This window comes from Rattus rattus, chromosome 17 (assembly GCF_011064425.1).
Source record: "Rattus rattus isolate New Zealand chromosome 17, Rrattus_CSIRO_v1, whole genome shotgun sequence".
Classification (NCBI taxonomy): Eukaryota; Metazoa; Chordata; class Mammalia; order Rodentia; family Muridae; genus Rattus; species Rattus rattus.
The window spans coordinates 40,201,532-40,229,483 of record NC_046170.1 but is presented as its reverse complement, the minus strand read 5'-3'; the positions used below and the strand labels follow the sequence as shown (position 1 = coordinate 40,229,483).

Sequence of the window (27,952 nt, the reverse complement as noted above, 5' to 3'; positions counted from 1 at the left end):
GCTGAACCAGGATTCAGGAAGCGTGGAGCCCACTTTCAGGAAAGGGCATTGGTAGGCCATAGAAGGGCGGGGCCATATTATGGCGCTGGGCGCTCTGACTTACCGACCAATCCGCGGGATTGTACTAGCTGAGAATTGGAGGCTGCGAAGAGAGCAGCATTTCTATTGGACAGACGCAGGCCGTTTTCCGGTCGGGGGCGGGCCCCGCGCGGTGGCGGGAAAGAAGCGGCTGAGGAGCGGCCTCTGAGACCCGGAGGGGCGGTGACGGGCCTGGGACGCCCACTCTTCATCATGGACGCGGCCGAGGTGGAGTTTTTGGCCGAGAAGGAGCTGGTAACTATCATCCCGAACTTCAGTCTGGACAAGATCTACCTGATCGGGGTGAGCTAGTGCGGTACGGGGCTGCGGCCCGGGGTCATGCTCGGGTCACCGCTCCTTTCTACCTGGGGTTTGCGTTGTCCTTGCAGGGGGACCTGGGGCCCTTCAACCCCGGCTTACCCGTGGACGTGCCCCTGTGGCTGGCCATTAACCTGAAACAGAGACAGAAGTGCCGTCTGCTACCTCCAGAGTGGATGGATGTGGGTGAGCATTTCTGGGTCCGGGTGAAGGGGCTTGTACCTGGACTTCGGTCTCAGGTTTCCGGATAGTGGACATAGGTAGCTGTTGCATGGGTTGGTGTATAGTGTGTGTATGTGTATGTGTATGTGTGTGTGTGTGTGTGTGTGTGTGACTTCTAGTTCTTTTTTTTTTTTTTTCTTTTGGTTCTGTTTTTCGGAGCTGGGGACCGAACCCAGGGCCTTGCGCTTCCTAGGCAAGCGCTCTACCACTGAGCTAAATCCCCAACCCCGTGACTTCTAGTTCTTATTTGGATTTTAGATATTTAACCACAGTTATCCCCTGGCTTCCCCTATGCACTTGAGCACACACAATAATAATACATTTTAATTAAGAATAGAGCAGGGAGGGGGCTGCATGAACGGCCCACGCCTTTAGTCCTAGCATGCAGGACTCAGGGAGATATCTGAGTTTGAGGATAGTCTCGTCTACAGGGTTGCAGGACAGCCAGGGCAATACAGAGAAACCTGGGCTGGGGCCAGGGGTGGGGAGCAGAGATGCAACTTTAAACAAGAGTTTTTGGTTTCCTTAGTGGGTTTTTTTTTTTTTTTTTTTTTATAAATTGATTGTCAGCTAGCATGTTGGGGATTCTGTTACAAAGACTTTGTGAAAATAGCTCGTCTTCCCGCTGGTTAGTTTTGCCAAACTGACACAGAGTCAACTTCTTGGGAAGAGGGAACCTCAACTGAGAAATTGCCTCAATTAGGCTGGTCTGTGAGCACATCTGTGGGAGCATTCTCTTGATTAAAGATTGATATGGGAGGGCCCAGCCCGCTTTGAGTGGTGCCACCCTTTGACAGGTGTTGCTTAGTATAAGAAGACAGGCAAGCCAGAGGCAGCCTTGCTCTCTCGTTCCTGCCTCTGTTCTTCTTGAGCTTCTGTCCTTAGGTCCATCCATGGTGGACTGTGACCAGGCCAGATAGACCCTTTCCTCCCCAAGTTGGGGTCATGGTGTTTTTCATAGCAATAGAAAAAGCAAATACGGACAGTCACCCCACAATGGAACATTATTCTGAAGGAATGATCTTCTGATGCTTGCCACGAGGTGGATGAACCTCGACAATAACCTTTAAAAAGCCAGGCACAAAAGACTAGAGATTGTGTCATTCTGTCAGAAATTAGGCAGAACCGTCAGCACAGAATAGGGGTGGCTTAGGCAATGGAGCTTGGGGAAGTGATGGAGAGATGATGTTTTTAGGAGGGGAGAGGGGGATGAAGCTCTGAAATTGAGTTGATGGTTGCACAGCTCTTTGCTAAAAGCCTTTCGTACAGTTTGAGTCAGAAGTGTGTGCAGAAGTGTTTAGCTTTTTGTGGGGGCAGGGGTATAGGCATGTAGAATTTGAAATCCCCCCCCCGAGTGAGTTCTGCCCAAGTCACCTGAGAAAACCTAGAAGCAAAGGCTCGGCCACAGCTAACTGGTTGTTAACTTGACACACTTGGGATCCGAGACCCTTAACTGAGAAATCACCTCCATTGGATCCGCCTGTGGCGTGTTTGTGGGGCATTTTCTTGATTGCTAATTGATACATGTAGGAGTGTGTAGCCCACTGTGGGGCATGCAGCCCACCTGGACCGGTAGTCCTGGGTGGTACGAGAAAACAAACTGAGCCCACCCATAAGCAACCTCCCCTGTGGCTCCCGCCTGAGCACCTACCCGACTTCCTTCCATGCTGGACTTTGATCAGTAAGTCAGATAAGCCTTTTCATCCCCAGATTGTTTGATTGTGACAGAGGAAAGCAAAGTAGGACAAGCTATTTAAGCCAGTCCCCCTCAGACCAGAGATGTGCTTGAACTTGTAAAGAGGTGATGACTCTGACAGTCTTGAAACTGGAACCCCAGTTCCTGTGCCTCGAGGCGCCTTTAGCACCCCCCCCCCCCCCCCCACCCCGTCCATAAGCTTGACTCCATTTACCAGTTCCAGCTGGTCAAGGGTAGAGAGAAAAGGTGTGCAGAGTTCCGTGCGTTTGCTACACGGAGAGGAGCAGTCAGGAGTGCAGGAGGCCTGTCTGTCCTGGGATCTCAGGTCAACAGGATGCTGTCGTGTGCCATGTGTCTGTCTTCTCCTGGAAATGTGTGGTTTGCAGTTGGCTCTGTGGTCAAATGGCCATCACCTTGCTCTCCTAGGTTTTCTCTTGCATGTGTAATTCTGCATCTACTTACCCATCCTGGCAGTGGGTATTTGGGTTACTTCCCATTTTGAAATATTTGCATGCATGCAAATACATATGGTATCTTCAGAGGCCAGAAGAGGCTATCTGATCTGATCCCCCGGAACTGGGGCTACAGGTAGTTAGGAGCTGCCGCGTGAGTGCTGGGACCCAAATCCTGGCCCTCTGACAGAGAGCAAGTACTCTTAACTGCTGAGCCATCTCTCCAGCCCCCTATTTCCCAGTCTTAAAAGTCATTACTGTGTTCGTGTGTCTGCACATATGCCGTGGTGCACGCGTGAGCAGAGGACACTTGTTGAGGAGTGGGTTCTGTCTTCCACTGTGTCCCTTCATCGATGAGGCTTGGTGACATTGATGGAGCCATCTCTCCATTCTCCCCGTGTTCTCAGTTTGCACTCCTTTGAATACGATTGTTTTCTTGTCCGAGTCTTTCTGGAGATGGGCATTTCTCTTTGGTTTCTTGAGGCAGGGCCTCATGCAGCCCAGGCTGTTTCTTACTTGGCTGTGTAGCCAAGAATGGGCTTGAACTGATGATCCTCCTGCCTCCACTGTTCTTTTGCTGGGTTACAGGTGTCTGCGCTATGGCGCCTGACTTCCTTTTCTTAGTTAAACAATACCTCATGTTGAGGACTTGTTGGGCTAGAAGATAGATAAAGCTTAAGTCATAAGCTGCTGCCAGGCAGTGTTGAAACATCAGAATCCCACAGAACTATAGATGAGATCATGCTGTCCCACATCCTGGCTGGGATTTGGCCTTGCCAGTCTTTCTGATTGCTGGAGACATTGAACAGATGTGTTCTGTGACCTGATTCAAATGGTAGAAAAGAAAATAACCCCACGCAGGGGCCCCAGTTCAGTGCTATACCTCCTCCCCAGCATGAGGTGCTGTAGGAACTGCAAAGCTTTCGTGGCGGTGAGAGGGGTTGCTTGGCCCGGCCTGTGCATGCTTTCAAGGGAGCAGGAGCAGGCTTTCCTGAAGGTCTGGGTAGAGGAGGGAAGGGGAGCTGCAGCTAAGGTTCATGCCCAGCTGTGGCTGGAGGCTCACTTCTTTTCGGATAGAGTCACTCTTTTCTGAGGTTGGCAGAGCAAGGCAGCAAGAGGCCCCAAGATATTCTACCTTCTTGAGATTGCTGGCTAGCTGTCCGGTCACATGGACAGCAGGACGCACAGTCAGGATTTGATGTGTTGGATCTCCAGTTAGCAGGATGAGATGGTGGAGTCTAAGCCTAGGGAATGGAGAGGGCTCTCCTACAGAGCTCTGAATGGAGCTCTGGACCCCAGCTCATAGGTCATGGAGAATTGGCTTCGGGCATGAGTAGAGGGCAGTTAGGTCAGAAGAGAGTTCATAGGCAGTGGTGACAGCTCTTTCAGAGGTGGGCTGGCAAGGTTTTGAGCCATCTAGTCCGTGATAAGAAACCCCACATAGTTTTCATGCAGTGCACATGCTTATTGGCCATGTGGGATACCAGCACCTGGTCAAACTGTGAGGTTAAAACCGTTTTCTCATTCAGGAGGGGTGCATGCCTTTAGTCCCAGCACTCAGGAGGCCGAAGCAGGACAGCCCAGGACAGCCAAGCGATACACAGAGAAACCATGTCTTGAAAAACAAACACAAAACAAAGCAAAGTGTTCTCTCTTTGTTCTGGGGAGGGTGAAGCATGCTGGCCTCTGTGTTTCAGAGAAATTGGAGCAGATGCGGGATGAGGAGCGGAAGGAGGAGACTTTCACCCCGGTGCCCAGCCCACACTACATGGAGATCACGAAGCTCCTGCTGAATCAGTGAGTCAGCGCTCCGGACAGCCCGTACCCCACACGGCTCCTGAGTCTCCCCCTCCTTCCCTGCCCATTCCACGGTGGCCCAGACACCCAGTTTCTCATAGGGGTGACCTGGAGGAGGTGTCTGTGAGGGTGGCCAGGCTGTCTCTGTTCTTTCCTGTTCCTTCTCTCTCCTTGGATTCTTACATTCCAGGACTGTCGCCTGTCACTGGGTTGGGGTGTGGCCATGGACGGTCTAGCAGCAGCCTTTTCTCTAGGTGCACAAACTTCATTTAATCCAACTTTCCCTGAAAGTGGATAGGTTCCCTGTGTCTGTCACAGGAGTGAGTGGTCAAGGGCGTCGTGTGGACATTAGTCCTGATCCATAGAGAAAAATGTGTGTGGCCCATCCTGGGTTTGAGCGTCCATGTCTGTCCCAACTCTGCCTTCTGGTTTATTCTTCATGTGCTGGTCAGGCTGCCCGGCTGCCCTGTGCATCCCTTAGCTTCACTAAAGTCTGCTCACAGCAGGTGCCCTGCCCCATCTCTCACTGCTCTCCCTCCGTATTTTTATGATCCAGTGGTCTGTCTGCTGCAGAATAGGTTGGTCGGTCTGATATGGGGTCTCACTATGTTGCCCACACTGGTCCTGAACTGGGCTTAGTGGGCTTTAGTGGTCCTCTTGGCCTGGAGCTCTGCTCTGGCATTTGCCACAGTGTAGTTTCGTAGTCTTCATGTGGCTCTGCCTTTATGCCCACTTGTCCTAGGCAAGGACTGCCTCCAGCAAGCCTCACATGGGGTCGAGGAACAGCAGATGCTCAGACCTAACTTACTTAGCATCTGGCTGGACACTGCCCTGTTCAGCTGCACGGGAGCAGAACTGACACCAAAGCCAGAGCTGTGCTGCTTAGAGCAGCTGGATGGTTGGACCTGTGCCACTGCTCCTTCCAAGAAAGCGCTCCTCAAGGCTCCCCGAGGGATGGGAGGCCGTAGGTCAGCTATAAACTTGTCATGTGGGCCGAGTTCCCATTTGGGTAAGAGAACAATGTGGCCCTGTGAACTGGTCATTAAACCACCGCACAGACAGTGTCCTTGGGAGTCCATAGGACACAGCAAAGCCTGGTGGGGCCAGAGAAGGCGTTTAAGGAACACAAGGTTAAGCAGAACAGCAGAATGTCCCAAGGAGCAGAGAGCAGGAGTAGGAGGAGCTGTAAGATACTGTGAGTCTGTGCGCCTGAGGGGTTGGGGATGGATGTGGGCAGAAGATGGGCCATGGTACTGTGTTTATAGGGAGGCCCCCGGAGCTGCTGTCCTCAGAGGTCTGAGAGCGGCTGGCAAAATGGGGGGACAGTGCTGGAAAGGGGAGAATCTTGGTACATGACTGAGAGCCAGGTTTTTGCTGTCACTGCAGAGGACTGTCTCTGATGAGTGTATCAAGCACTCCACCAAGAACCTTATGTCATTGGGGGTGGGAGCGCACTTTTAATCCTAGCACTGGGAGGGAGTTGGGGATAGGGACAGATGAATTGCTGAGTTCCAGTTTGGTCTACTTTAGGGGAGTTCCAAGCCACCTTGGGCTATGCAGTAGAACCCTGTCTTACTGCATGTGTGAGGGAGTCAGATCCCCTAGAATTAGGAATTTCAGGCAATGATTAACTGCCCATGTGGGTGATGGGAACTGAACTTGAGACCTCTGGAAGAACAGCCAGTGCTCTTAACCACAGAGCCATCTCTCCAGCTCCCAAGACCCTGTCAAAAGCCAAAACAAACCTTACTGTGTAATTTATCTGGCTGAGGAACCCAATTAATTCTTTTTTAGCCAGCCAGTGGTGGTGCAAGCCTTTAATCTCAGCACATGGGGGCAAAGGCAGGGGACCTCTTAGTTCGAGGCCAGCCTGGTCTATGATGCGAGTTCTAGGAAGTCTGGGCTACACAGAGAAACTCTTGTCTGGAAAAAATAAAAATAAAATTTTAAAAATGATTTTTTTGGCATACACGTATTGGCATGCTGTGCACATGGAGGTCTGAGAACAACTTTCGGGAGTTGGCGCTCTCCTAGCGCGTGTTCCAGAGACTGGGTTTGGGTTGTCAGGTTTAGCCACGAACATCTTCGCATGCTGAGCTGTCCCCATGGTCCAGGGACCCAGTTTTCCTTTGTTCTGTAGTTTACTCGATGAAGGTCTGGAGTTCTTTGTTCTCGAGTGTTCTGTTCAAAGCATAAGATCTAAATGCTGTGCTCATAATGCAGTTCAGCAGACACATTCCACACCACAGATCTGCCTACGACTCCTGAGCTGACTGGCACGAGGCTCCATCTCCCCCCAAAGCACCTAGCGATGGGCTGCATGAGTCCACCTCTGTCTTGTGTGAACTCCTTCAAAGGGTGGCTTCACAAATGTCATGAAGGAAAGTTGTCACTAACTGCTGACCCTAAGCTCTGTACACACGGGGCGCTTTGAGACTTTCCTCCACTTTGTGGTGTTGTGCACCCCACAGGGGCAGTCCCGTCTCTGAGCCTTTTGTGAGACTAAAAATACCACTTAAAGGGCTTTCATGGAGCTCGCCCGCCTCTTCCTGGTGGTGATGGGTAGTAAACCTATGTCACTGGTAAAAGCCGGGGATCTGCTGATCTGAGCCAGCCTCATACTAAGGTGAGGGAAAGTTACACAGCACAGGTTGTTACGCCGAGGGAGTCAGTGTCCATGTAAAAACAGATTTTCATCCCTAATTTTTAATTACAGTGTTTGTGTCTGTGTGGTTATGTGTGTATAAGTGGAGTGCCCAAGGAAACAAGAGGGTCTAGGGTCTCCGGGAGCAGGAATTACGGAGGTTGTAAGCTGCCCCATGTAGGTTTCTGGGAACTAACTGATTTGGGTCCTTGCAGAGAGCAATCTTGGCTCTTTTTTTTTTTTTTTTTTTTTTTTTTTTTTCTTCTTTTTTTGGAGCTGGGGACCAAACCCAGGGCCTTGTGCTTGCTAGGCAAGCGCTCTACCACTGAGCTAAATCCCCAACCCTGCAGTGCGGGCTCTTAACTGCTAAGCTGTCCCTAGCCCCTCCAACGTGCTATTGTTTAAAAGATTTATACTACACTCATGCGCAGATGGCCTCCTGTCTTAGCCTCCCACATCCTGGGACTGTACTTTCCACTCCTGGCTTTCAGTATGTCACTGTCCGCTCTGTCATTCTGTGTAGCCACCAGCCATAACTGGCATGAATGAAAGTCCATAGCTGCCAAGCTTGCCTGCTGACAGCCTAACCCCCCAAGGAAAGAACAGAGCCCCAGTATTCTCTCAAGTCTGTTTGAGGCTCCCCAGACCCCTTTCAAATAGTCTCTATGTATCCCGACATTGAACTTCTGATTCTCCTGGCTTCGGCCTTTCCAGTACTAGGGGCCCTAGTCACCTGCCCAAGCTTTGTTTTTAAACATTTGTTTATGTGCATGTGGCTATGGCGGTTTGTGTTCCGGGACTACAGAGACCAGGATGCATTGTACTCATTGGTATAAGCAGTTGTGCGTTGCCTGATGGATGTCAGTGGAACTGGTTGGTATCCTCAGGAAGAGCAAGCACAAAGCACTAACTGCTGAGCGATCCTGCCCCTATGCTGCTGTTTGAAGCAGCCATTTCTGCCTGTCCCCGATAAGCTTACCGAGTGCCTCTCTATTTTTGCCCTCTGGTATTTTCAGTGCTTCTGACAACATTCCCAAAGCAGACACCATCCGGACACTGATCAAAGATCTGTGGGACACACGCATGGCCAAGCTTCGGGTGTCTGCTGACAGTTTTGTGCGGCAGCAAGAGGCACATGCTAAGGTAGGCATGGCTCTCCTGTCCCTGCCCTGTGTGAGTGGGCACTGCCAGTCAGGGTGGCTGCTTCCCAGGGAGTTGTCAGGGCATGCTGCCTGCTCAGCCAGGTGAACAGGGGTTTGAAGCTGTGCTTTGTGTAGTCACTCATGGGACTTGGGGGTATGGCTCTTGTGAGAGCCGCCCAGTGTCCATGGGGTACTGGACTCCACTCAGTACCAGGAACAAACAACTCACTGTTCCTTAAAGCCAAGACTTCCTTTGCTCACTTGCTTCTCTTTCAGCTGGACAACTTGACCTTGATGGAGATCAACACCAGTGGGGCCTTCCTCACCCAAGCTCTCAACCACATGTACAAACTCCGCACGAACCTTCAGCCCTCTGAGAGCTTGCAGTCTCAGGACTTCTAGCCAGAGGCCTCTGGTCTGCAAACCCTTCCTGGGTTAGAGTGATGTGTGTGGAACATTGGTGGAGTGGTGAGTTTGCGACCTGTCTTTGTCAGAAGTCAGCCATACAGCAAGCTCAAGTCCATCGAATGGAGAAGCCACCAGCTTTTCTCTTCTGCCCATTTCTCTCACGACCAAGGACGTGCCAAGCACAGGGCGTGTTCGGGCCAGCCCAGTTCAGCTCAAGAGTCGTCAAGCTTGACCTGTGGAAAGCTGTATGTAGTTGAGGCTGGGGGTGGTGGCGGTGGTGCTGATTTAGACAGACTTTTGTTGGGGCTGGAGAGATGGCTCAGTGGTTAAGAGCACCCGACTACTCTTCCAGAGGTCCTGAGTTCAATTCCCAGCAACCACATGGTGGCTCACAACCATCTGTAAAGAGATCCGATGCCCTCTTCTGGTGTATCTGAAGACAGCTACAGTGTACTTATATATAATAAATGAGTAAATCTTTTTTTTAAGTTTTTTTTTTTCTTTTTTCTTTTTTTCGGAGCTGGGGACCGAACCCAGGGCCTTGTGCTCACTAGGCAAGCGCTCTACCACTGAGCTAAATCCCCAACCCCATGAATAAATCTTAAAAAAAAAAAAAAAAAAAGACTTTTGTCTTAACATGATTTAGGAAGATTTTATTTTTGGGATGTCAGAAATTACAGCAATATATTCATAAATACCTAATTACTACATTCAACAAATAATATTACAATACAGTTAATTCAAACAAGTACACTTAGAACGGGTTTAATTTCACAGCATCTAAACTGCCCCCAGAGCGACCGAGGCACCCATCCTCCCTCCTGCCTGGGTCTGGGTGCGCGGCCCCAGCAGTGAGGCACAGGGCACACACAAGTACGAAACCAGTGAGATGCCTCCTCAGGGTCAAGGCAGACTCTAGGGTTGAAGTTAAGCACTGGATCAGACAGTGGGGACAGGCTACGGCAAGTCGTGAAGTAAAAGCTTTTGTACTTGAGTACAGACTGCTGCTGTAAGTGGCTAATGCACACCTCAGAGGTGCTGAGCCTGCTGTGCAGGCCATCTGCATGCTGGGGCCTGGGCAGCTGAGGGGTGGGGGCGGAGGCATCGAGTTTGCCATTCAACTTAGCTGGTTGAGACTCAGTGCTGGGAGCCTGGCTGTGGCCCCCACTATTAGGGTGGGGCTTGTTCTGGGTGCCCCAGAGGTACAGTCTGGTGCGATGGTGCAGTTGGGTGGTTTTAAGATCACCATGTACCGAGGTGTTGACAGCCCCCCTCTTGGTCACTCATCTGTGATGGTGGCGGGTCTGATCAGACACCCAGGACAGATGGCATCTATCACTTGCAGGTGGAGTGGGAAGACATGGTCAAGGACTGGGATTTCCATGTACATGCTAATTCCACAGTCCAGCCTAGAGCAGAGCAGATCTGTAGCAGGGAAGGGCGGAGGGATCTCCAGGGACAGTGCAGTACCTGGAAGGGGGGGCTACTGTGTTCTCTTTAGCCTCGTCCAGCTCTGAGACCGTGGGATGGGAAAAGCGCCACATGGTCTGAGTGGCAGTCAGCTGCCACTTTCCTGGCTTGTACCTGGTTCTGATTGTCACTTTACATATGAGCATGGGGGTACTCGGTCTCCACAGGCGGAGATGCTGGAGGAGGGCAGGCAAGGGAAAGGCCATAGGCATTGCTAGTCAGCGGCTCAGCTTGTGCCCCAGACTGACCTGGGAGGGCATGGCTTGCTTTGGATCGTATACTCAGCCAGGGGAACTCCTGTGGGACGGTGGGAGAGACTGTGCATGTCTTAAGTTATGGGTCCTACCTTTCCCAGAAGCCATTGCCAAGCAGATTAGCAAAAGCTTCCAGTCATCGGTGTGTTCTTAGCCTGGGAAAGGAACACTGAGCGCACGCAGCATTTAACTGGAAAACTGGGCAGTGCTTTGCCCAGGGTGTGCAGCCTCTGCTCTCCTTTGGACCATCTCTGACTGGCTGTAGGCAGAGGAAAGTGCTTTGTTGACTGCTGACAGTACTGGTGGCACTTCCTTGTCTAGAAGACTCTTGGCAGGCAGAGCAAGGGATGGGGGTAGAGCAGGGTGGGGACAGACTGCCAGGCAGCTGCTCTGTACAGCCATTGAGCCTGGTGGCCAAGGGTAGGCTCTGCCTCCTCTCCCCCCGTGATGGAGGACAGTCAGAGGCTCTGGCAGGAAGAGGATCTCTTTCAAGTTGGTCAGCCCTGACTGAGGACTTGAAACTGGGAAGGGAGATCCCCCAGTGCGGAGCTCTCTGCCAGAGCTGTGCCTGTCTCAGGAGCTCAGCTCCCAAAGCTGTGCCAAGTTCCTGCTGCTCATGGGTCACCATGCCCTGGACAGCTGACCAGACCTAGGTGCCCCCTTAGCCCTGCTGTGTGGAATGCTGCACAGGCGAGCTTTCCTATTTCCTAGAACTTCAGCGTTTTAACATTCTGACCAGCAGCAGTACAAACACTAAAAGCAAGGTTTGTTTTTTTTTTTTTAAATCCAGAAAAAAACAAAAACAAAGGAAACCCCCAAACAGGAAAAACAAACAAAAATTCCCCAAACCACATATTAAAAATGGCAGGCTTTTTATAACAATAATTAAAGTAATAAAAACATACAAAACTTTTGTTTTTTTTTTTAATATATACACAGTACAAGGCTGAAGCACCTTTGACTTCTCTCTCAAAACGTACGTTTGTATGAAAACACCACACGGCGGTAGCAATCCAGTGGGCAGGCTCTCTGTGGACAGCTCCACGTATCTTCCCCAAGGAAAACAAGGTACTTTGGGTATGGGTTTGCCTCTTTTCCTAAGAGCTGTCCCAGGGAGAAGCCTTTGACTAGCTTGTGTGCTCCCAGGACCTGTGGCTTTGATGATGATGGCTGCGCAGGAAGGCGATGGGACTGGTGGAAGGGAGCCCTTTGCTTGTACACACCTGGCCTTCCCAGCGCATTAGTCCTGCTCCTGGGAGGAAGAGGTTTAACCCCCAGGGCCGTGGCAACAGCAACACCACCAACCAGCTGGCTCTCCCTCAGCCATGTGCACGGTGGGCGTCAGTGTCAGAGGAGAAGGATGATGTGGGAAGAGGAAATAACACCGACCTCAGAAAGAGAAACTGAGTCTTAGCTGAGACAGGTGCCTCGATGACATGGAGTCGAGGTGATCTCCTCTTGAGCCTGGAACCCTTCGCTTCATGCATGGCACGTTCAATTTGCAATTTGTAAGCTTCAAACCTCCCAGTGAAAAATATTAAATATTCAAGGTAATAAAATAGATAATATTTCTATACTATAGGTTCAGCCTAGTGCAAGGGAAACCGTCACCTCGGATATCCCTTAAAGTAGCCCCTAGGCCAGTGCATGGTGGGCAAGGCAAGGCACTTCCGCAAGTGGTCCAGCTCCGCCTGGAGCCGCTCCCGCTCAGAGACCATCTTCTGTTTCTGACTCCGAAGCTCCTGGGGAGAAGACGTGTGTCAGTCAGGACCATCTGTACATAGAACAGTGAGTGGCCTCTGGAGATTGCTAGAACGTTCTAACAGCAACATGTGCTCCTAAAGAACCAATGTGCGAACTGTTACCTCAGCTCAGGCTCTTAATCCTAGGTCTGACTAGCCCTGCACATGTGCCCTGGGTAGGGGTGGGAGAACACAAGGGCTTCTTCTCAGATAAAAACACAGGATCTTGATCTTACTCTATGTTCCAGGCTGACCTCAAACTCAGATCTGTCTGCCTCCTGGGGATTAAAACCTGCTACTCTGCCTGGCACTGAGTTTTGATTTCTTAAGAGCAGACTTCCTCTCTGGGGGTGCCTGCACAAAGCCCGCGCCTGACTCACCGCCATGCTGTGAGAGAGCTGTTCTGCAGTCAGGCTGAGGCTGTAGTTCTGTGCCTCCAGCCGCCGGCACTGTGTCTGTAGCACCTGCCGCTCCAGGTTTTGCTCTGAAAAGACAAGAGGTGGTGATGTGTCATCTTTCTGTGAGACTGTGTGTCTGTCTGTCTGTCCTCAACTCTGCAGCACGTTCTTAGCTGCACCAGTGCAGTGGGGAAAAGCTGGAATCAAGAGGCGAGTTTAGAACTCGGAGGGACTGCAAAGTCAATGGCAAGACAGAGAAAGGCCAGAGTAGCCTTAATTCACCAAATCTGTCTCACCAAGACACTACCACACAGAGTGCTTTGGTTAAGACACAGGACCACAATGGACTGGCATTGCAAGGCTAGGACAATCCTGACAGACACCCGTGTACGGTAGAGCAATCAAAGCATGAACGAGTCCTCTCAGAAAAGGAAAATAAACCCAGCAGAAGAAAAAAGCTTAGACTGCCTCAAGTTTCACAACCAGGACAGGAGCCTTGCCATCCAAGTCCCCAGCAACACAAGGACAAGGACAGAGATACGAAGACTGGAGAAATGCTGTCCCTGTTTTGAGTCATGTGGGGAGGGCTAGGCACAAGCACATGAGAAAGCTACAGTTGTGTCGGCTGTGGAGAGAGAGCCATGAGGATGGGAAACCCTTGAATGGTTTGACAAGATCCTGAAATTCACACAGTTGCTAAGGATGATCCAAAGTGAGCTGCCATGGGGGTGCTGCTGCCATGGGTCCTCAGAATGCCAGGGACAGCACGGGGAGGTGTGCTGGCGACTTGCAAAAGACCCCACACCCAGGAAGGGCACATTTCTATCCGTTCCATTTCTGCAGGATAGAAATGAATAATCCAATAATCCCAAATGTGGGGCAGGGGAGGGCGCCTTCTGAGGAAGGCCAAGCTTGAGTAGGTGCTCCCACTCTGGCGATCTCTGAGTCAGTCTGTTGGTATCTAGTTCAAATGCGTTTCAAGGTTCAGTAGCACATGTGCCTATGATCTCAGCGCTTAGGAGGAGCCCACACTAGGGGAGCCTGGGTGACACAGTGAGACCCTGAACTCACACACAGTATTTAGGGCTTAGTAATGTGCCAGAAAAGGAAAGTTAGGATGTGTGAGGAAAGAGGTAGCCTAGGGTTAGACCAAAGGCGGTGTGGCACCCAAGTACAGGGAGATGGGCCAGGGGGTGGTGTCACCACCTCTCTCTAGGACCCTGTGTGAAGGCAGCGGTATGTGGCTCAGGCTTTCAGACAAAAACACCTAGAAACTTCAGTGTGGGCTCACAGCATGGTGATTAGGACTGGCCAGAGCTCGCTCTGTGTGAAGCCAGGCAACATTCTGCCACGTTCTACCCCAACAGGGCCCAGGGCTCGGGTACGAGCTGTACCCGTAGGTTCGCCTTGCAAGAAAATCAATTTTAGCACGGTAACTCAAGCAGTCCTAGACTGGCAGAAATCTAGCATAAACCGACTGGATTGGCCAGCTACCCATCCGCACAAGCCCCTACCTTCTATGTGTTCCTGGTAAGCTTCAAAGATCGCCTCAATCCCTTGCCACTGGTGCCTGGGGGCTTCCTCAGCTTCCTCCTCGCTGTCATCCTCAGAGTCCTGGTCCACCTCCTGCATAGGAGGGCCCTTCCTCCCCATCGGGGGCTCTTGTTGTCCATTGTGCTGGGGCAAGGGGACTCTGCTGGAGGACTGCAGCTCAGGAATGTTGTAGTGGACTGATGTGTCGACTTTGTGGTTCTGCTCTGCAGACAGCAAAGCCGAGCTCCCTGGGGAGAAGAAAATGGGGATCTTGAGGGGCAGGGGCTCAACGGAAAGTAACTAGGAGACAAACGTCAGGGTTTCTATCCCACGGGGCACATTTAGAACTCTGTAAGCACAGCCTGCTTCATGAGGGCAGAGGTGCTTCAGTCCTGCCGGTGGCCTGGCTTGAATGCTGCTCAGTGATATGTCCCTTGGATGCTACCTGAGACCCCTCCAGCCTAGGGAGCAGGGAGCAGACTGCCTCCAGCCAAAGCTCACAAACCAGCTAACACTTCTCTCCCAGGAGCTTCCCCTCACAGGCTAGGCAGTGAGGTCAAAGGTCAACACTGATGCCTTCCTCTATCACTTTCCTGTTCTGTTTAGTCTAGCTGGCCTGCCTGCAAGCTTCAGGAATGCAGTGTCTGCCTCCAGCCAGCCACCCTAGCTCTCCCCTTTTGCTTCCTGGGCCCCAGCAGAAGAGTCAACCCAGTGACAAACACAGGGAGCTCAGTCTTCACAGCTTCCTGCGAAGCCCTTAGAAACAGACTGGGCATGGTTACTCAATTTCCACACACACACACCCCTCACCTGGGTAAGCAGGGCAGGAGAACCCGCTGTCCCTACATTCACTGGGCCCTGGATCTTGGCAAAGAACCAGATCTCCAAGTGAACCCGCATGGATGCTGGGAAAGCCACAGCTGTGGCCCTACATGCACAGAGGACACTTGCTTTGACCTCACTGAACTGTCATTTGCTAACTGTCCAAGTGTGTGGTTCTTGAGCAGGTACATCAGGTCATGCTACAAGTCTGGAAGGGACTGAGGCTCGCCTCTCCCCTCCCCAAGTGCTTCATAGGCATTAAGGGTTAAGAGGCACTGTCACTGTGTAAATGGCCTGTGTCGCCCAGCACTAACAGGTGACACGGGACACGTGGCCTGTTACCTTTATGCTTCTGCAGAGCCTTCTGTGTGGACTGCAGTACGGACTCGTGGAATTGATGTGCAAACTCTTCGGCCATGAAGGGCTCCCAAGGCTTGCTCTTCCCGTTGATGCTGTGGGACAACGGCACAGGAATGTCCTTGGGCGCAGCGCCCCGGAGGTAATGAAGCATGCTCAGGTTCTTCTTGCCCCCAGGGGCCTCGCTCAGCCTGGCCTTCTCACCGCTGGGAGGAGCTGGCTCCTGGACTCTCAAGAGCTCTTGGGGCCGGAGCTGTTCCAGTCTTCCAGTCTCCACGGCCTTTGGGACATCTGACAAGGAGGCAGGGACCCCGGCAGGCTGATCCGTCTCTAAAGGAGCTGGCTGTGTGGCTGGTTCTTTGAGAGATAGAAAATGAGGGGAACATTATGAACTCTGGAAAAACAGGCAATGCAGACACTACCGATCTGATCTCTAGAGCGTACACTTACAGAAAGACCCAGTATCTGTACCCTACGTTAACAGTGTGCACGAGGTTAGAGTTTAGGTGAGGAGAGGCCAGGTTAGCAGCAAGTCTGACCGTAAACAGTTCCCAAGGGAAAGGTGGGGAGAGAGAGCAGGAAACGCTGAGAAGGTAGGAGAAACTTCATCCAAATCAGAGAGAGCAGGTGAAGACATGAGCTAGCAAGAGGCTGGACCCCAACGATTCAGCTTTCTTCAGCTGGAGAGCAGCAGAGAAGCAGGGAGAAAGTAGGTGCTGGAGACAGTCTGGAGAGCTCAGGTACGGCATTCAGCGGGCTTCGGACCCGTCCTCTTGGGAAGTGACGGCTACAGCCCGCAGCTGATGGAAGTCAGTGCCTTCCCCTGCGCTTCATGCCCACTGTGTCCTAAGGTTCGGCTCAACCAGGATGGAGAGAAGCCCCGCGTCCAGTACTCAAGTTCACCACGAAGACAAGACTTCGAGCGACACCTCCCCAAGTTACAGGACGCTGGTGGGTGGGGTGTCCTTCCCTTACCACTCAGGGAGACGGTAGGACTGTCCCTCGAAGAGTTTGTTGTCACTGAGTCTGCTACTGCTGCGGACAGTGCCCTCTGCTTCATGGCACGGAGCATTTCAACAAGCCTCTCTTTGTCTGTGAGGAAAGCAGTCCCAGGTTAGCAGCACTTTGAGAGGGGAGGAAAGGCGGGGTCTGGCCACCGTGACTGGCGGGTACAAGCCCTTCACACCAAAAGGCACCAAAAGCAAGCACCACGGCCAGCTGTGCAGACAGACAGGAAGAAGAAGGTGACAGCAGCCGGCTGTCCCTGCTGGGCTCCGGGACAGCCACATTTGCAGCCAGGAGCAGTGGCTGCCTGGGGGTTTCCATGGTGACTTCCTTCTCAGCAGGTGTCCTGATCTGAAGACCAAGGATGGCCCTGATACAAGGGCAGAGACCAGGGAGGGAGTGTGCTCTCTGCCTAGGGTCACGGCCATTTCCCACGAAGGCGTGCAGACCCGACAAGTGTCCCATACCGCCGATCCCCATCTCAGTGGCTCTTCCTGCCAACTCTGAAACTTAAGAGGCTTCGGTGCCGATGGCGTCCTTTAGACACAAAGCCAGGTGAAAACCCAGGCTTGCAAACAACTAGGCACGCGTCCAGGGGCATGTGCTGGCAGTCAGCCCGTCACTAACCCTTGCTCGGAAAGTGAGACCTCCACCATGCTTGTTAAAAGGAAAAGGAAACTGCCACCACCAGTAAAGCAGCTTGTCAAACCAACTGAAGAGCAGGAGGCACTGTGTCCCGGGAGCCTTCAGAAGGGGCCAGGGCCCTTACGGGGCATGAGGCACACAGGAGCATGGCCGCACATCAACACCTCAGCCCAGGACGGTGATGAGCCGATCAAGGTAGCCTCGGCATGCCTTGGCCATGCCATGTCTTCCATCCTGTGAATTCCAGTCCCAAGTCTCTTCTCCCACATGGCCCTAGGGTACCACACTGATCTGGAAACATCTTTTTGGGTAAGCAAGTTGTGCTTACGATGTGGGCTTGGCTCACCCACGAGCTCACTCTCCAGGCCTGTCAGCATCAGAAACAGTGCTCAGTAGAGATCACTGTCAAACCCAAGAGGCAGGGCCTGGGGGATGCAAACTCTGAGCACACCCGCTCCATCCCAGGGAGAAGTCCTGGACGCACTCTGAAACACACAGGCACATCAATCAGCCTTCACAGTCAAACAGGACATGTGCCAGAAACACCAAGGGACAGAAGCCTGTCAGAGCTGAGAGGACAGCTCTGTAGCTCAGGCTACCCAGGAGCACCCTGTTCTACGTGTGCAGGCCAGAGCAAGGCCATACCTTTCCTCTTCTCTGCACTGATGTGCGTCAGGTTGAAGAAGGTCAGGAACTTCCTCTTCTCCTCAAAGTTAGGGCTGTTGTTCATCTCATCCGGGCTGTAGCGGGTGGACAGAGCCAGTCTGGGAGAAGGCGTCTGTCGCTTGCACTGAACGGCAGGTGGCGACGGGCTTCTCTCTCTCAGCATTCGCCTCCGCTTCCGGCGCTTCTGAGCCACCAGCTCCTCCTTCTGCTGTTGGGTGGTCAAGCCAAAAAGTTGCAAGAACTCTAGCTTCTAGATTGGGAAAGAAAACAATCGAGTGTGAAGCCACCGTCCCCTTCACACTGCTTTCATAGCCCCAGGGGTCCCGTGGCCCATGCAGTCTGATTTGGAGCTAGGCCATACAGGTAATGGCCCGCAGGGTTTGGAAGCCAAGAGGTAGGCCCAAAGCAGGGACCCACTACCCAGCCAGCCCCAGTGCATGCCAGAGTCGAGGAGGGACTTGTTACCTCAGAGGACGTGTCCAGTTTGAGGGGTGGCTGCTCAGCCACACAGCGGAGATGTGCCCTGACCTCCTCCTCATCGCTCTCATCGTAAGAGTCATCGAGGTCATAGTAGTACCCTGATGGCAGAAATGGGTGCACTGAGCCAGGCTCAGAACCCAGGATGCTCCGTGGACACGTGCACCTGGGGGCATGGGAGTGAGGCCACTGGGCTGGGCCTGCTGGCACCTGTGAGGACCCTTGCTAAGAGGACCTGGTTTCTTCCCATCTGCGTGGACACCTGCAGTGAGCCGAGGACGGCAAGACTCAGACTCGGGATGCTCCCTAGGCGCAGGGCAGAGCATTCCTGACAAAGGCCCGATGTCCATTGCTTGGTGAGCCTCATGGGAAGGCAGCTGAACACTACAGAGCCCCCATTCCTTTTCAAGGTGACTTGAAAAGCCCCAGGCAGGCCCTAAAGCTAGCATGACCAGCACCCCAGAAGCAGAACTAAGAGGAGCTGGGTGCGATACCAGACAGGCCATATCAATTCCTGGAGCTAAGACCGGCCTGGGGCAGTCACCCTCAGCAGTAGGCGTGTGCATCTGCGCCTACAGCCCCTACTGGCTCTCCTGACCTTAGGACCTTAGGGAGCTGTCTCCTGCACTTTGGGGGGCAGAGACAGGAAGGAGATGCCGAACTCCAGGCTTGGTCAGGGCAGAACCAGCTGCTGTCCCTTATCCCCTGGTGCACGTGTGCCCTACTGTCACTAGCCCATGTGTGTAACCCTGCTGGTTTGTTCCCCTGTTAACGTCACACTATCACTATTTAAAGACCAGCCTCTGCCCATCACTTATCAATACCACGTCTGCATCGCCATCTTGGCACACAGGCCATGACTTCCCCTTTGGGGATAATGTGCCTCCATGCAGGACAGGCAAGGGGCCCCATAGCTGCGAGGTTCAGAAGCTCAAACTGCTCTCAGAAACCAATTATTTAAAACTGCACTGGATGCTAGAGTGGGAGAAGAGGCTGGCAGTGGAGTGTCCTGTCCTGATGAACCCCCATTCCCGGGCAGGTTGGGACCCACTCAGGAGGCCAGACCTTTCTCCTGAGCCTCGCGCCGCCTGCGCTCCTCCAGGTCCAGCTTGCTGACCAGCTTCCGTCGCTGCTGAAGAAACTCATCATAGATGTATGCTGGGTCAGGGCCCCTCACTGTGGTGTGGCAGTACGGTGAGCCTGACTTCAGAGACGCAGTGAGCTCCCCGAAGGGGGTTGTTTGAGAAAGAGAAGGCCGCTGCTGGCCCAAGATGGTCTGTGTTGACTTCTCAAGTTCAGCAAGGAAAGGCCCAGGCCCATGGGGAAAGGTCTGAGGCTCCAGACCTCCTGCCTCCCGTGGTGGTGGTGGTGGCGGCGGCGGCGGCGGCTGGTATTTGTCCAGTGGTGTGGCCTCCCGCTTCCGGGGCTCCTCTGCCTTCTCTGTGCAGTACACCCGCTCCACTTTCACCAGTGGAACGGCGGCCTGGCGGCTGGGCTCAAAAGCAGTTGGGTGGCTATGCAGAGAATGACTCTCAGCCCGCCGCGTCTCCAGGGTGTTGTCCATCAGAGATACTGGGTTCCAGAGGGCTGTGGGTACGGTGTGGTGCTGGGGCTTGGGTGAGATGAGGGGTGGTGGGCCACCAAAGTGCTGTGGGGGTTCTCGGCTGCCCTGGTCATGCCGGTTTGGTCCTGGCCTAGAAAGAACATAGCAAGCCATCGGGTTTGGAAGCAGACCTGCCTACTAGCCTTCTACAGAATGAATTGATGGGCTCACCCCAGACTGCCTGTAGGTGTGAACTCCTAAGGGGAGAGCCTGCCTATGCCTAAGAGAGCGTTCCTTCCTGGCAATGAAGCTCTGATATCAGACACAGGGTGGTGGCTGTGCTGCTGCCCCCCTGTGGTTCCTGCCAGAACTACAGCAGCCCCAGAGCTCTGCCTGAAGGACTCTGTTGTAGCTTGCTGTACCAGATGCATGAAAAGCTTCCCCCAGCCCACTCCCTGTATTGCCCAGTTCTGCCCAGGACCCTTGCTCGCCCTTCACCACTCGGTCCATTCCCTCCTCCAGGCCTGGGCAGGAGCTGCATCTGCAAGCCGTTCTTTCTGCTTTAGACTACAAATGAGAGCCACAACTGGTCAAGAGACAGGACAGGTGGCTTACTGACCCAGGCCTGACTGGTCCATCTACAGCGCACCCCCCACACTCAGGAAGCACCGTGAAGACAGGAAGACTGTCAAAGCCAAGGCACCAGGATTCCTCTGGTAGGCAGTGCCATCCAGGCACGACAGGGAAGGTGTCACCTAAGCAAGACGTGTACATTGACAAACAACACTAGCTAACACGCCAGCAGAGGAAGAACTAGAGACTGACAGGAGAAGGGGAGGGGCCTCCAAGGACAAGCAACCCGATAGGCTACGAAATTCTGTAGGCTACGAAATTCTGTATGCAGTATGTGTGTGTGTGTGTGTGTGTGTGTGCGCGAGTGTGCGCGCGCTCACATACACTATATGTATGCGTGTAACAGTAATTACAGACAAGGTCATGAACTTGGAGGCACAGGAGTTGGGAGGAGGGGAGTGGGAAAACTGGAATTTGAATACAGTACTCATAAAACTCAAAAATTTAAAAACAAAAATGAATCTTAAAAAAAAAAAAAAAAAAAAGCGGGCTGGAGAGATGGCTCAGTGGTTAAGAGCACCAACTGCTCTTCCAGAGGTCATGAGTTCAATTCCCAGCAACCACATGGTGGGTCACAACCATCTGTAATGGGATCAGATGCCCTCTTCTGGTGAGTCTGAAAACAGCTATAGTGTACTTATATATAATAAATAAATAAATCTTTTTAAAAAAAGCAGTTTTAGGGGCTTTTCCAAAGCTTCACATTTATTTCTCTGAGGTGACACAGAATGTTTAGACTCATGCTGCCCACAGACAAAGGCAAGGTCTGTGGGGGAGGGGCCCAGTGGGCCATCGCTAGGCCCCTAGGGTCCTTCCCGGTCTGGCTGAGGAGCCATTTAACAAAGCTGCCAGGGCTGCCCCTCACTCCTGCGAGGTAGAGCACAGTGTTAAGCTCCCTCAGGTTCAACAACAGTTCCTAGCTAGGGGAGCATGGCGGCGGATGTGGGAGCCCGAGAAGATGGCTGAGGAGCCAGAAGACTCCAGCTTGACCTGAACCTTATGTCCAGCATAGAACGTTTAAGAGCAGCGAGGCCTCAGAGTGGCCTCCCTACAGTTGTGCAAGGTGTGGAGGCCAGGGATGGGCATCAGGGTACTTCAGGCTATTGTTCTTCTCAACATGGAGGAGAGGGGACAAGAGACTTATGTTGGCAGGGTTCCTGTGTACCAGTCAACACAGATGCTGGGGGCTGGAACGACAGAAGGTGAAGCAGGCCATGTGGACCAATAGCAGGGGAAAGGAGGACGGACTGACGGACAGACAGTGTGAACCAGCATCCCTAGCATCCCTTGCCTCCCAAGAGGCCCCACTCAGGACCCACCTGGTGCTCTCGGGCCTGTGCTCTGCCTCTGTGGGCACCAGGGGCCGGCCCAGGTCCAGATGCTGCTCCAGGACCTGCTGCCGGAACTCGGACACCTGGGATTGGCGGTCTTCCTTCTCCTGCCGGAGGCGCCGCTGCCGCGCCAGCCACTTCTCCTCCTCGTTGGTGCGCTGGATCAGCAGGGCCGTGGCTGCACTGCTCCCAGGCAGAGAGAAGATGCCATGGCTGGAGATGAGGCTGGGCACCGTGTGGTGTGGGGCAGGTACTGGGTGCAGAGGGTGCTGCACAGGCTTGGGCGCCTGCACGCCCGCGTCCTTCAGCTTCTCTGTGGGAGGAAACACTGTCACTGCAGGATGCCACTGCCCTCACCCTGCTCGAAGCCCAGTCCTGTAGAACTTTAGGAAACATGTCTCCATCCTTGGAGAGAGGAGAAATGGTGTGGCTGGCTCAGAACATGTCTTGAAGGACTCATGGGGCCAGTTGTTAAAACAGCTATCTGGGCAGCTCAACCACATGGGTTTTCATGAAATGAATTACGTTCAGAACAAGATCAGGATGGCTCGTGCCGGCACTCCCAACACTTCGGGGGCTGACGTAGGACCACTGCTATGAATGTGAGGTCCACCCGAGTCCCAGGCTAGCTTTGGCCTTAGACAGAACTCTGACAGAACAGGTCAGATCTGGGGTGGCTCAGTGGTGTGACTCTGGTTTTCCACCATCTCCATGGCAAAGGGCAAACACCAACCAAGGTTCCACCAGCAGTGACAGCAGCTCCCCTCCCTAGTGTCCCGTATCCACCGAGGGTGCCACAGCACACCTCTTCCCAGTCTCACCAGCATTGGGATGGCACCCGTCACCCCCAGTACCTGCTCGGGTTGGAGTGAGCTGCTCTGAGGGCTTGGGCCGCTCCTCGGTGGTGTGACCTCGGAGTCCGTGCAGCTCAGCCACAGGCAGGAAGGTGGGCTCCAAGGCCTTGGCAGCCAGCAGCTCCTTCTCCCTTGCCCGCTGCTCCCGCTGCCGCTCCAGCTCCCGCTCCCTTTCCTTCTCCCGCTCGCGCTCCAGCTCCTTCTCCCGCTCCTTCTCCCTCTGCTCCCGTTCCCGCTCCTTCTCCCTTTCTCGGTCAGCCTCTCGTTCCCGTTCACGTTCCCGCTCCCGCTCTCTCTCTCGCCTCAGCTCCTCATCCATTTGCAACCTGGGGGGACAAGCAGAGGACAACATGCTAAAGGGATGTGCAGAAGGGGCAGGTCCACTCCCCAGCTCAAAGCGGGGCAGCCACACGCGCGACTCTCCACCTCTCACCCACACATGAAGAACCGTACCCCACCACCGAGCCTGGCCCTGCTGAGGGCACGAAGCATGCTCGACTGTGCTCCCCTCTGCTGAAGACACAGCTCACCTCTCTGCGCTGAGGCTGGATATCCGCTCCGAGTGTAGCGCTGCCAGGGAGGAGTGTGAGAGCTCAGGAGGGTACCGTACGCCAGAGAGATGCAGGTGCATAGCCGACGGGTGCAGCGGAGGCAGGGAGCCCGGGGTGGGGATGGGGTAGAACGGAGACCTTAAGGCTGACAGGCAATAGGAGTCGTCCATCCTGTAGAGAGAGGTTGGACTGGTGTGTGCCCAGGCAGTAGTCACAAATGATGACCTTGCCTAGCAGATGCAAAGCCCTGAGGCAGGTCCCTAACCCTGCAGGCAAAAGGCTGAGACCCGGGCAGGTGAGCGGTGCTTCTCCCCTAGGTGAGCCTATTGTCCCCGCAGGCTCAGCACAGCAGAGGCTGCAAGCAGAGGGGACATTCATGGTCAAGAGGCCACAAGGAACCAACTATATGGGCGCCTAGGACTTCCTGGACCATGGGTGAGTGAACGGAAGAGTGGATTGGCTGCAGGCAGAGACCTCTGACATGACCTGCTGTGATAAGAGGTCAGTCAGGCTTAGAGCTTCTGGAGGAAGAGGGATCTCCACCACACTGTCCAAGTACCACAGTTAGTGGGAACTGGCTGCTGGGACGCGGATGTGGAGAAGTGAGAACCAGGGAGCAATGGCAGGTACTGAGCCCATCCATCAGGACTCACTCAGAGCTGGACAAAGCTGTATGAGTCGGACCAGGCCTCCCTTGAATGTCTGGTCCCCAAGCCCTGGAAAACACCTGCCCCGAGAGGTTCTATCCTGCCACCTCTCTATCTTGCCGAGAACGGATTAGCACGCGGGCGGTGAGTGTGGGGCGCCTCACCTGAAGGCCGGGTGCGGGAATGGGTGCGGGGCCAGGTAGCTGGGGTGGTAGTAGGCCGCGGCGGTGGCTGGGTCCAGGCCAAGTGGAGGCAAGGAGGACATCCGTAGGTCCTCAGCAGTGTGGTAGGGCCGGAAGCTTCTCAGGTAGTCCTCAGTCACCGTGCTGGGGGGCACTACATGGTGCACGGGCCGCTGGAGGCTGTAGGAAGGAAAGCAGTGAGCAGAGGTAACGCGTCCCACTTCCTCAGCAGCTCAGGCTGCCCCTGCCAGCCCACCTCCCGTCAGGATCAGGTCCTGCCTCTCAGTGAGGTATAGCCTGGCACGAGCCCAGCTTGCACAGACAGGAAACTGTCTGTCCCTTAGACCTATCTGTCCCTTAAGGTGGATACAGACACTAGAGGGGCTATTTGTCCCTAGGCCCAGAGGATGGGCTTAAATGGGGTTAGGACGAGAAGTGATAAATCAATCAGCATGGGGAGGACCATAAGCTCGGATGGAGCCAAGGACCTCAGGGCAGCTCAGGCCACAGAGGCTAACAGCGCTCATCCACCTCAGCTGGTGCAAACCCTCAGACCTATCTGGAGCCCTCCCTGACCCCAGCCCGGCACTCACTTGAGTGGTTGGAAGCGGGAGTCCTGTACAACTGAGCCGGGGGAGAGGCCAAAGGGGTAAGGGGTGCTGAGCAGATGGGAGGGGATGGCGGGGCCCGCTGCCTTCTCCTGGGCTAGAGGTGGCTCCACCAGCAGACGCTCCCGACCGCTGCTGCCGCCTCGTGAGCCGGAGTCCTGTGGGAAGAAGACAGAGTTAGGATCCTGGGGAGCCAGCCAGGTCCTCAGAGAGGCCTGTGTTTAGTTCATACTCTAGAAGCATCCTCCCCCTAATATTTTTTAGAGATACTTAGGGAGAAAACCTCCCGTGAGCAGGTCTGGACCAAGGTCTACCAGGCCCTGGCTCAGCTCCCACAGGAACTCAGCAACGCCAGGGAAACCTTAAACAGCAGACTGCTGAATCCTGAGATAAGGTATCTGAGAGGATCCGCAGGGCAGGAACCCCCATTTCCTGCAAGCAAAAACGCCCTGGGGACCTGCACCTCAGGACAGAGCTTCTCCCAAGACTCCAGCCTGTGCCCGCAGCTCTCTGGACACTGCCAGTGGCTGGCAATCTGCTGGACCTACATGGGGACACCCTTGTACCCAGACAGACTTTGGGACCCCAGGAGAGGCTCCCTTCAGGCATGAAGTGAGAGGCAGCAGTAGGGCTGGGGCATGGGGAGATCCAGTCTCACAGGCTTTCTGTATAAACAGCCACAGCAGCACTCAGCCCGGAGAAACCAGATCGAACAGCCCTGCCTGCCTGTCTACCTGTGACTAGGGAGGAATCCTCACGGCAAGGAGGAGTGGCACCAGTGGGAACAAAGTCTGGGAGACACTGTGAGCCGAGGAGAGTCTGAGGGCCAGAAGCCCCCTGGTACCACATTCAGGTCCTTCCCTCAACACTGCAGGAGAGGTTCGGCACAAGCAGACAGCAGTACTCGCTAGGGGACACGAGGTCCTCTGGCTGACACGGGCTGAACCCATGGTGTGACCAAAAGGCACATGGTAGCCAGTGTAGTACCACGGACTGTCCCCGGAGACAGGCCTGCCAGCCCTTCCTGGACTTCTGTCTCCTTGTGGTTATCTAAGCCTGTGGTGACACCCTCTGGTCAGCTTAACATCACCGAAGCATATGTGAGCCCCGACGGGGACGGGTCACTGCTGTACCACCACTTAACCCTGTGTGCACAACAAGAGGACAGCTTGCCACAGTACCTCCCTGCCTCCATTCTCACAGAGCCTACCACAAGCCCTCCTGCTCCCCACAGACAGACAGCCACGATTAATTGAGGGAGACAGGCTGCTGATTGAATTTTTAATGAGCAGCAACATCTGTTTCCTTCCCCGGGTGCAGCAGCAGGCTGTCTCCGTTCCCTTGTGGGGTCCTCACGGGTTCATGACCTCTGACCTGCCTTCCTCAGGAGGAACATTCACACAGTATCATAAAAGGTGTGTGTGTGGGGGGAGCACACATCCCACCACACCAGGATGCTGGCTATCAGGCCGGCTTGAGGGGTGGGGGCAGCACGTCCCGCTCCACAGGTCCGTGGCCTCTCTGACTAGAGCCTGGCTAAACTTGGCCAGAAACCAGGGAAGTAGGTCATCTGAGGGCTAGGGTGCTGCCTGGGTGACAAGGAAAGAAAAAGCCCAGGCGCGGTGGCTGCCCCAAGGCACGGTGGCTGCCCCAAGGCACCCTCTCGGCAGCGGCTGTGGCAGACAAGATATGTCTGCAGCAGAGCTGCTCGACACAGCTGCATCTATGAAAGGCAGCGGCTGGGGAGGAGGGAGCTGTCATTCTCCAGTGATTAGAGAAAGGTCTCCGCAGCTGCCCGCTAGCCTCAGTTCTTCATTCATCTCTCAAGCGGCTTTTGCTGCCTGGTCACCCCGAGAAGGGCCCTGGAGCCACCATCCCCTGACTTCCAACAGTGGATGCGGCCAGCCTCCAGAGGCCCCTAGTGACTCATGCCTCACTCCAGGGAGAGAGCAGCCCCCGCCCTCCTGGAAAGGATTAAACTCTCTGCTGAGCTCTGAGCATCGAAGGCTCAGCCACTGTGCTAGTCGCAGGCCTCCCTGGTGGCAAGCAGGTCTCATTAACCACAGCGTGAACTGCTGGAGCGGAGCCAGAGCCATCGTGGCCCTTCTCCGGGTTACTAAATGTTTCTGAGGCAGTAAGAAGGATCCTCTGAGGACAGTGACAGGCTCCAGGCAAAGGAGTCACGAGGCAGAGGTGCTTGGAACCTCCTAGTTCTCCAAGGGGACATGCATGAGGTGTCTTGGACCCGGGCCAGGGGATCCAGTCAGCGGAAGCTCCAGGCCTAAGGCAGGAACAGGAAGTGACCTCCTACAAGCTTCTCTCTCAGGAACAGAGCCAGAGCCAGCCAGTCACCAGGCAAGCTGGTTGTCTAGGGAAGGGAAGCTAGATGGGGGTTTATATCAGCTTACTCACTGTCTGAGGTCAAAGCTAAGCTCTGGGAGGAGTCCACAGACGGAAGATGCCGGTGACAACTTCTCCTAATCCAGGGCTGGGTGGATCTAGGCTGCTCTGAGCTGAGATTCCATGACAGAATCTCACAGACAGGCTTCCCAGGCTGTGACTTCAGCCACAGGAGGAATGTACAGAGGCTGGCCCCAAGCTTCAGTCAGGAACCTGATGGATGTTCTGAGCACTTTACTGGGGACCAGGGTCACCAATCAGACTGGCGGGGCAGATGAAGCTCACACCCTGACTATCCAGCCCCAGCCCAGCAGGGGAGGGATGCTCCCCTCCCTTCCCCTCCGTCTTTGTGGTTTAATTAGTACTTCCTAGCAGTACAAGCCCTGTGGGAACCAGGCTGGAGAATCCAGGGGAAGCCACAGCTGACAGCGGTTCTTAATTAGCAAGGCCCCCTCTGGGCGCCAGGCCGGTGGGAGGCCCAGCACAGTACTGGGGAAGCTCTGGGCACCGGCTCCTCCATTCCAGTTTGGTTACACAGAGCCAGCTGAGAGACTGCAGACACACAAGATCCCGTGCTGGGATCAGGGACTATAAGAGTACCATCCCCTACTCCTGCAAAGCAGTGACAGCTATTGTCTTCCCGGAGACCCAAAGCTCAGATACCCCCAGGCACTTTATGGTGTAGTCTGTGTCAACCCAGTGCCTCTGGGTAAATCTGTCTCCCTAGACCCCTAAAGAGGTGATTATTGCCAAGGCCACCAGAGGACACAAGAAGATACCATCTAAAAGTAAAGGGGCAGTTCTTGGAAGGAGGGCATAGGCTATCCTTCCCCTCCCTTCCCCTCTCCTCCCCAGGCTTAGTCAGGCCTCCTACACCAAGCGATGTGTCTGTGGTACTCAGTCAGAAGCCTGATGTAAGAATTGCCGTAATTCTAGCATCTTCCAGTCTGGGGGGTGTATCAAGGGCACCTTGCAGAAGAGACTGAGGACCAGGGTGAGAGGCCAAACTTGCCCCCATCCCAGAGCCGTGGACAGAAAACTCCACGCAGGGACACGCCCTGTCCCCATCACTCCCAC

General features: G+C 54.1%; 2 protein-coding genes across 7 annotated transcripts in view; one reads left to right on the top strand and one right to left on the bottom strand.

Moving 5' to 3' along the window:
* Positions 1-12,059, top strand: Gins2 (GINS complex subunit 2). Of its 2 annotated transcripts, none has more exons than XM_032888188.1 (5): positions 1-381; positions 468-582; positions 4,464-4,563; positions 8,224-8,350; positions 8,626-12,059. In XM_032888188.1, the coding sequence occupies exons 1-5, from the start codon at positions 292-294 to the stop codon at positions 8,749-8,751; spliced, it is 558 nt and encodes a 185-aa protein (XP_032744079.1). In that variant the 5' UTR covers positions 1-291; the 3' UTR covers positions 8,752-12,059. The 2 variants fall into 2 exon arrangements, with proteins under 2 accessions (XP_032744079.1, XP_032744080.1); XM_032888189.1 differs by having other exon boundaries at positions 223-333; positions 8,626-8,796.
* Positions 9,390-27,952, bottom strand: part of Gse1 (Gse1 coiled-coil protein) — a 92,645-nt gene continuing 74,082 nt past the window's right edge. For 4 of the 5 annotated variants that reach the window (XM_032888183.1, XM_032888186.1, XM_032888184.1 and 1 more), the window contains 13 exons: positions 24,461-24,633; positions 23,850-24,047; positions 23,018-23,209; positions 22,488-22,813; positions 21,622-21,946; positions 19,192-19,820; positions 18,115-18,227; positions 17,629-17,899; positions 16,309-16,425; positions 15,319-15,690; positions 14,136-14,402; positions 12,604-12,707; positions 9,390-12,223 (listed from right to left, as the gene is read on the bottom strand). In XM_032888183.1, coding sequence (XP_032744074.1) covers positions 12,089-12,223; positions 12,604-12,707; positions 14,136-14,402; positions 15,319-15,690; positions 16,309-16,425; positions 17,629-17,899; positions 18,115-18,227; positions 19,192-19,820; positions 21,622-21,946; positions 22,488-22,813; positions 23,018-23,209; positions 23,850-24,047; positions 24,461-24,633 — 3,222 coding nt within the window. In that variant the 3' untranslated portion in view covers positions 9,390-12,088. The remainder of the gene's footprint in view (positions 12,224-12,603; positions 12,708-14,135; positions 14,403-15,318; positions 15,691-16,308; positions 16,426-17,628; positions 17,900-18,114; positions 18,228-19,191; positions 19,821-21,621; positions 21,947-22,487; positions 22,814-23,017; positions 23,210-23,849; positions 24,048-24,460; positions 24,634-27,952) is intronic. The other variant, XM_032888185.1, reaches the window with a different exon arrangement.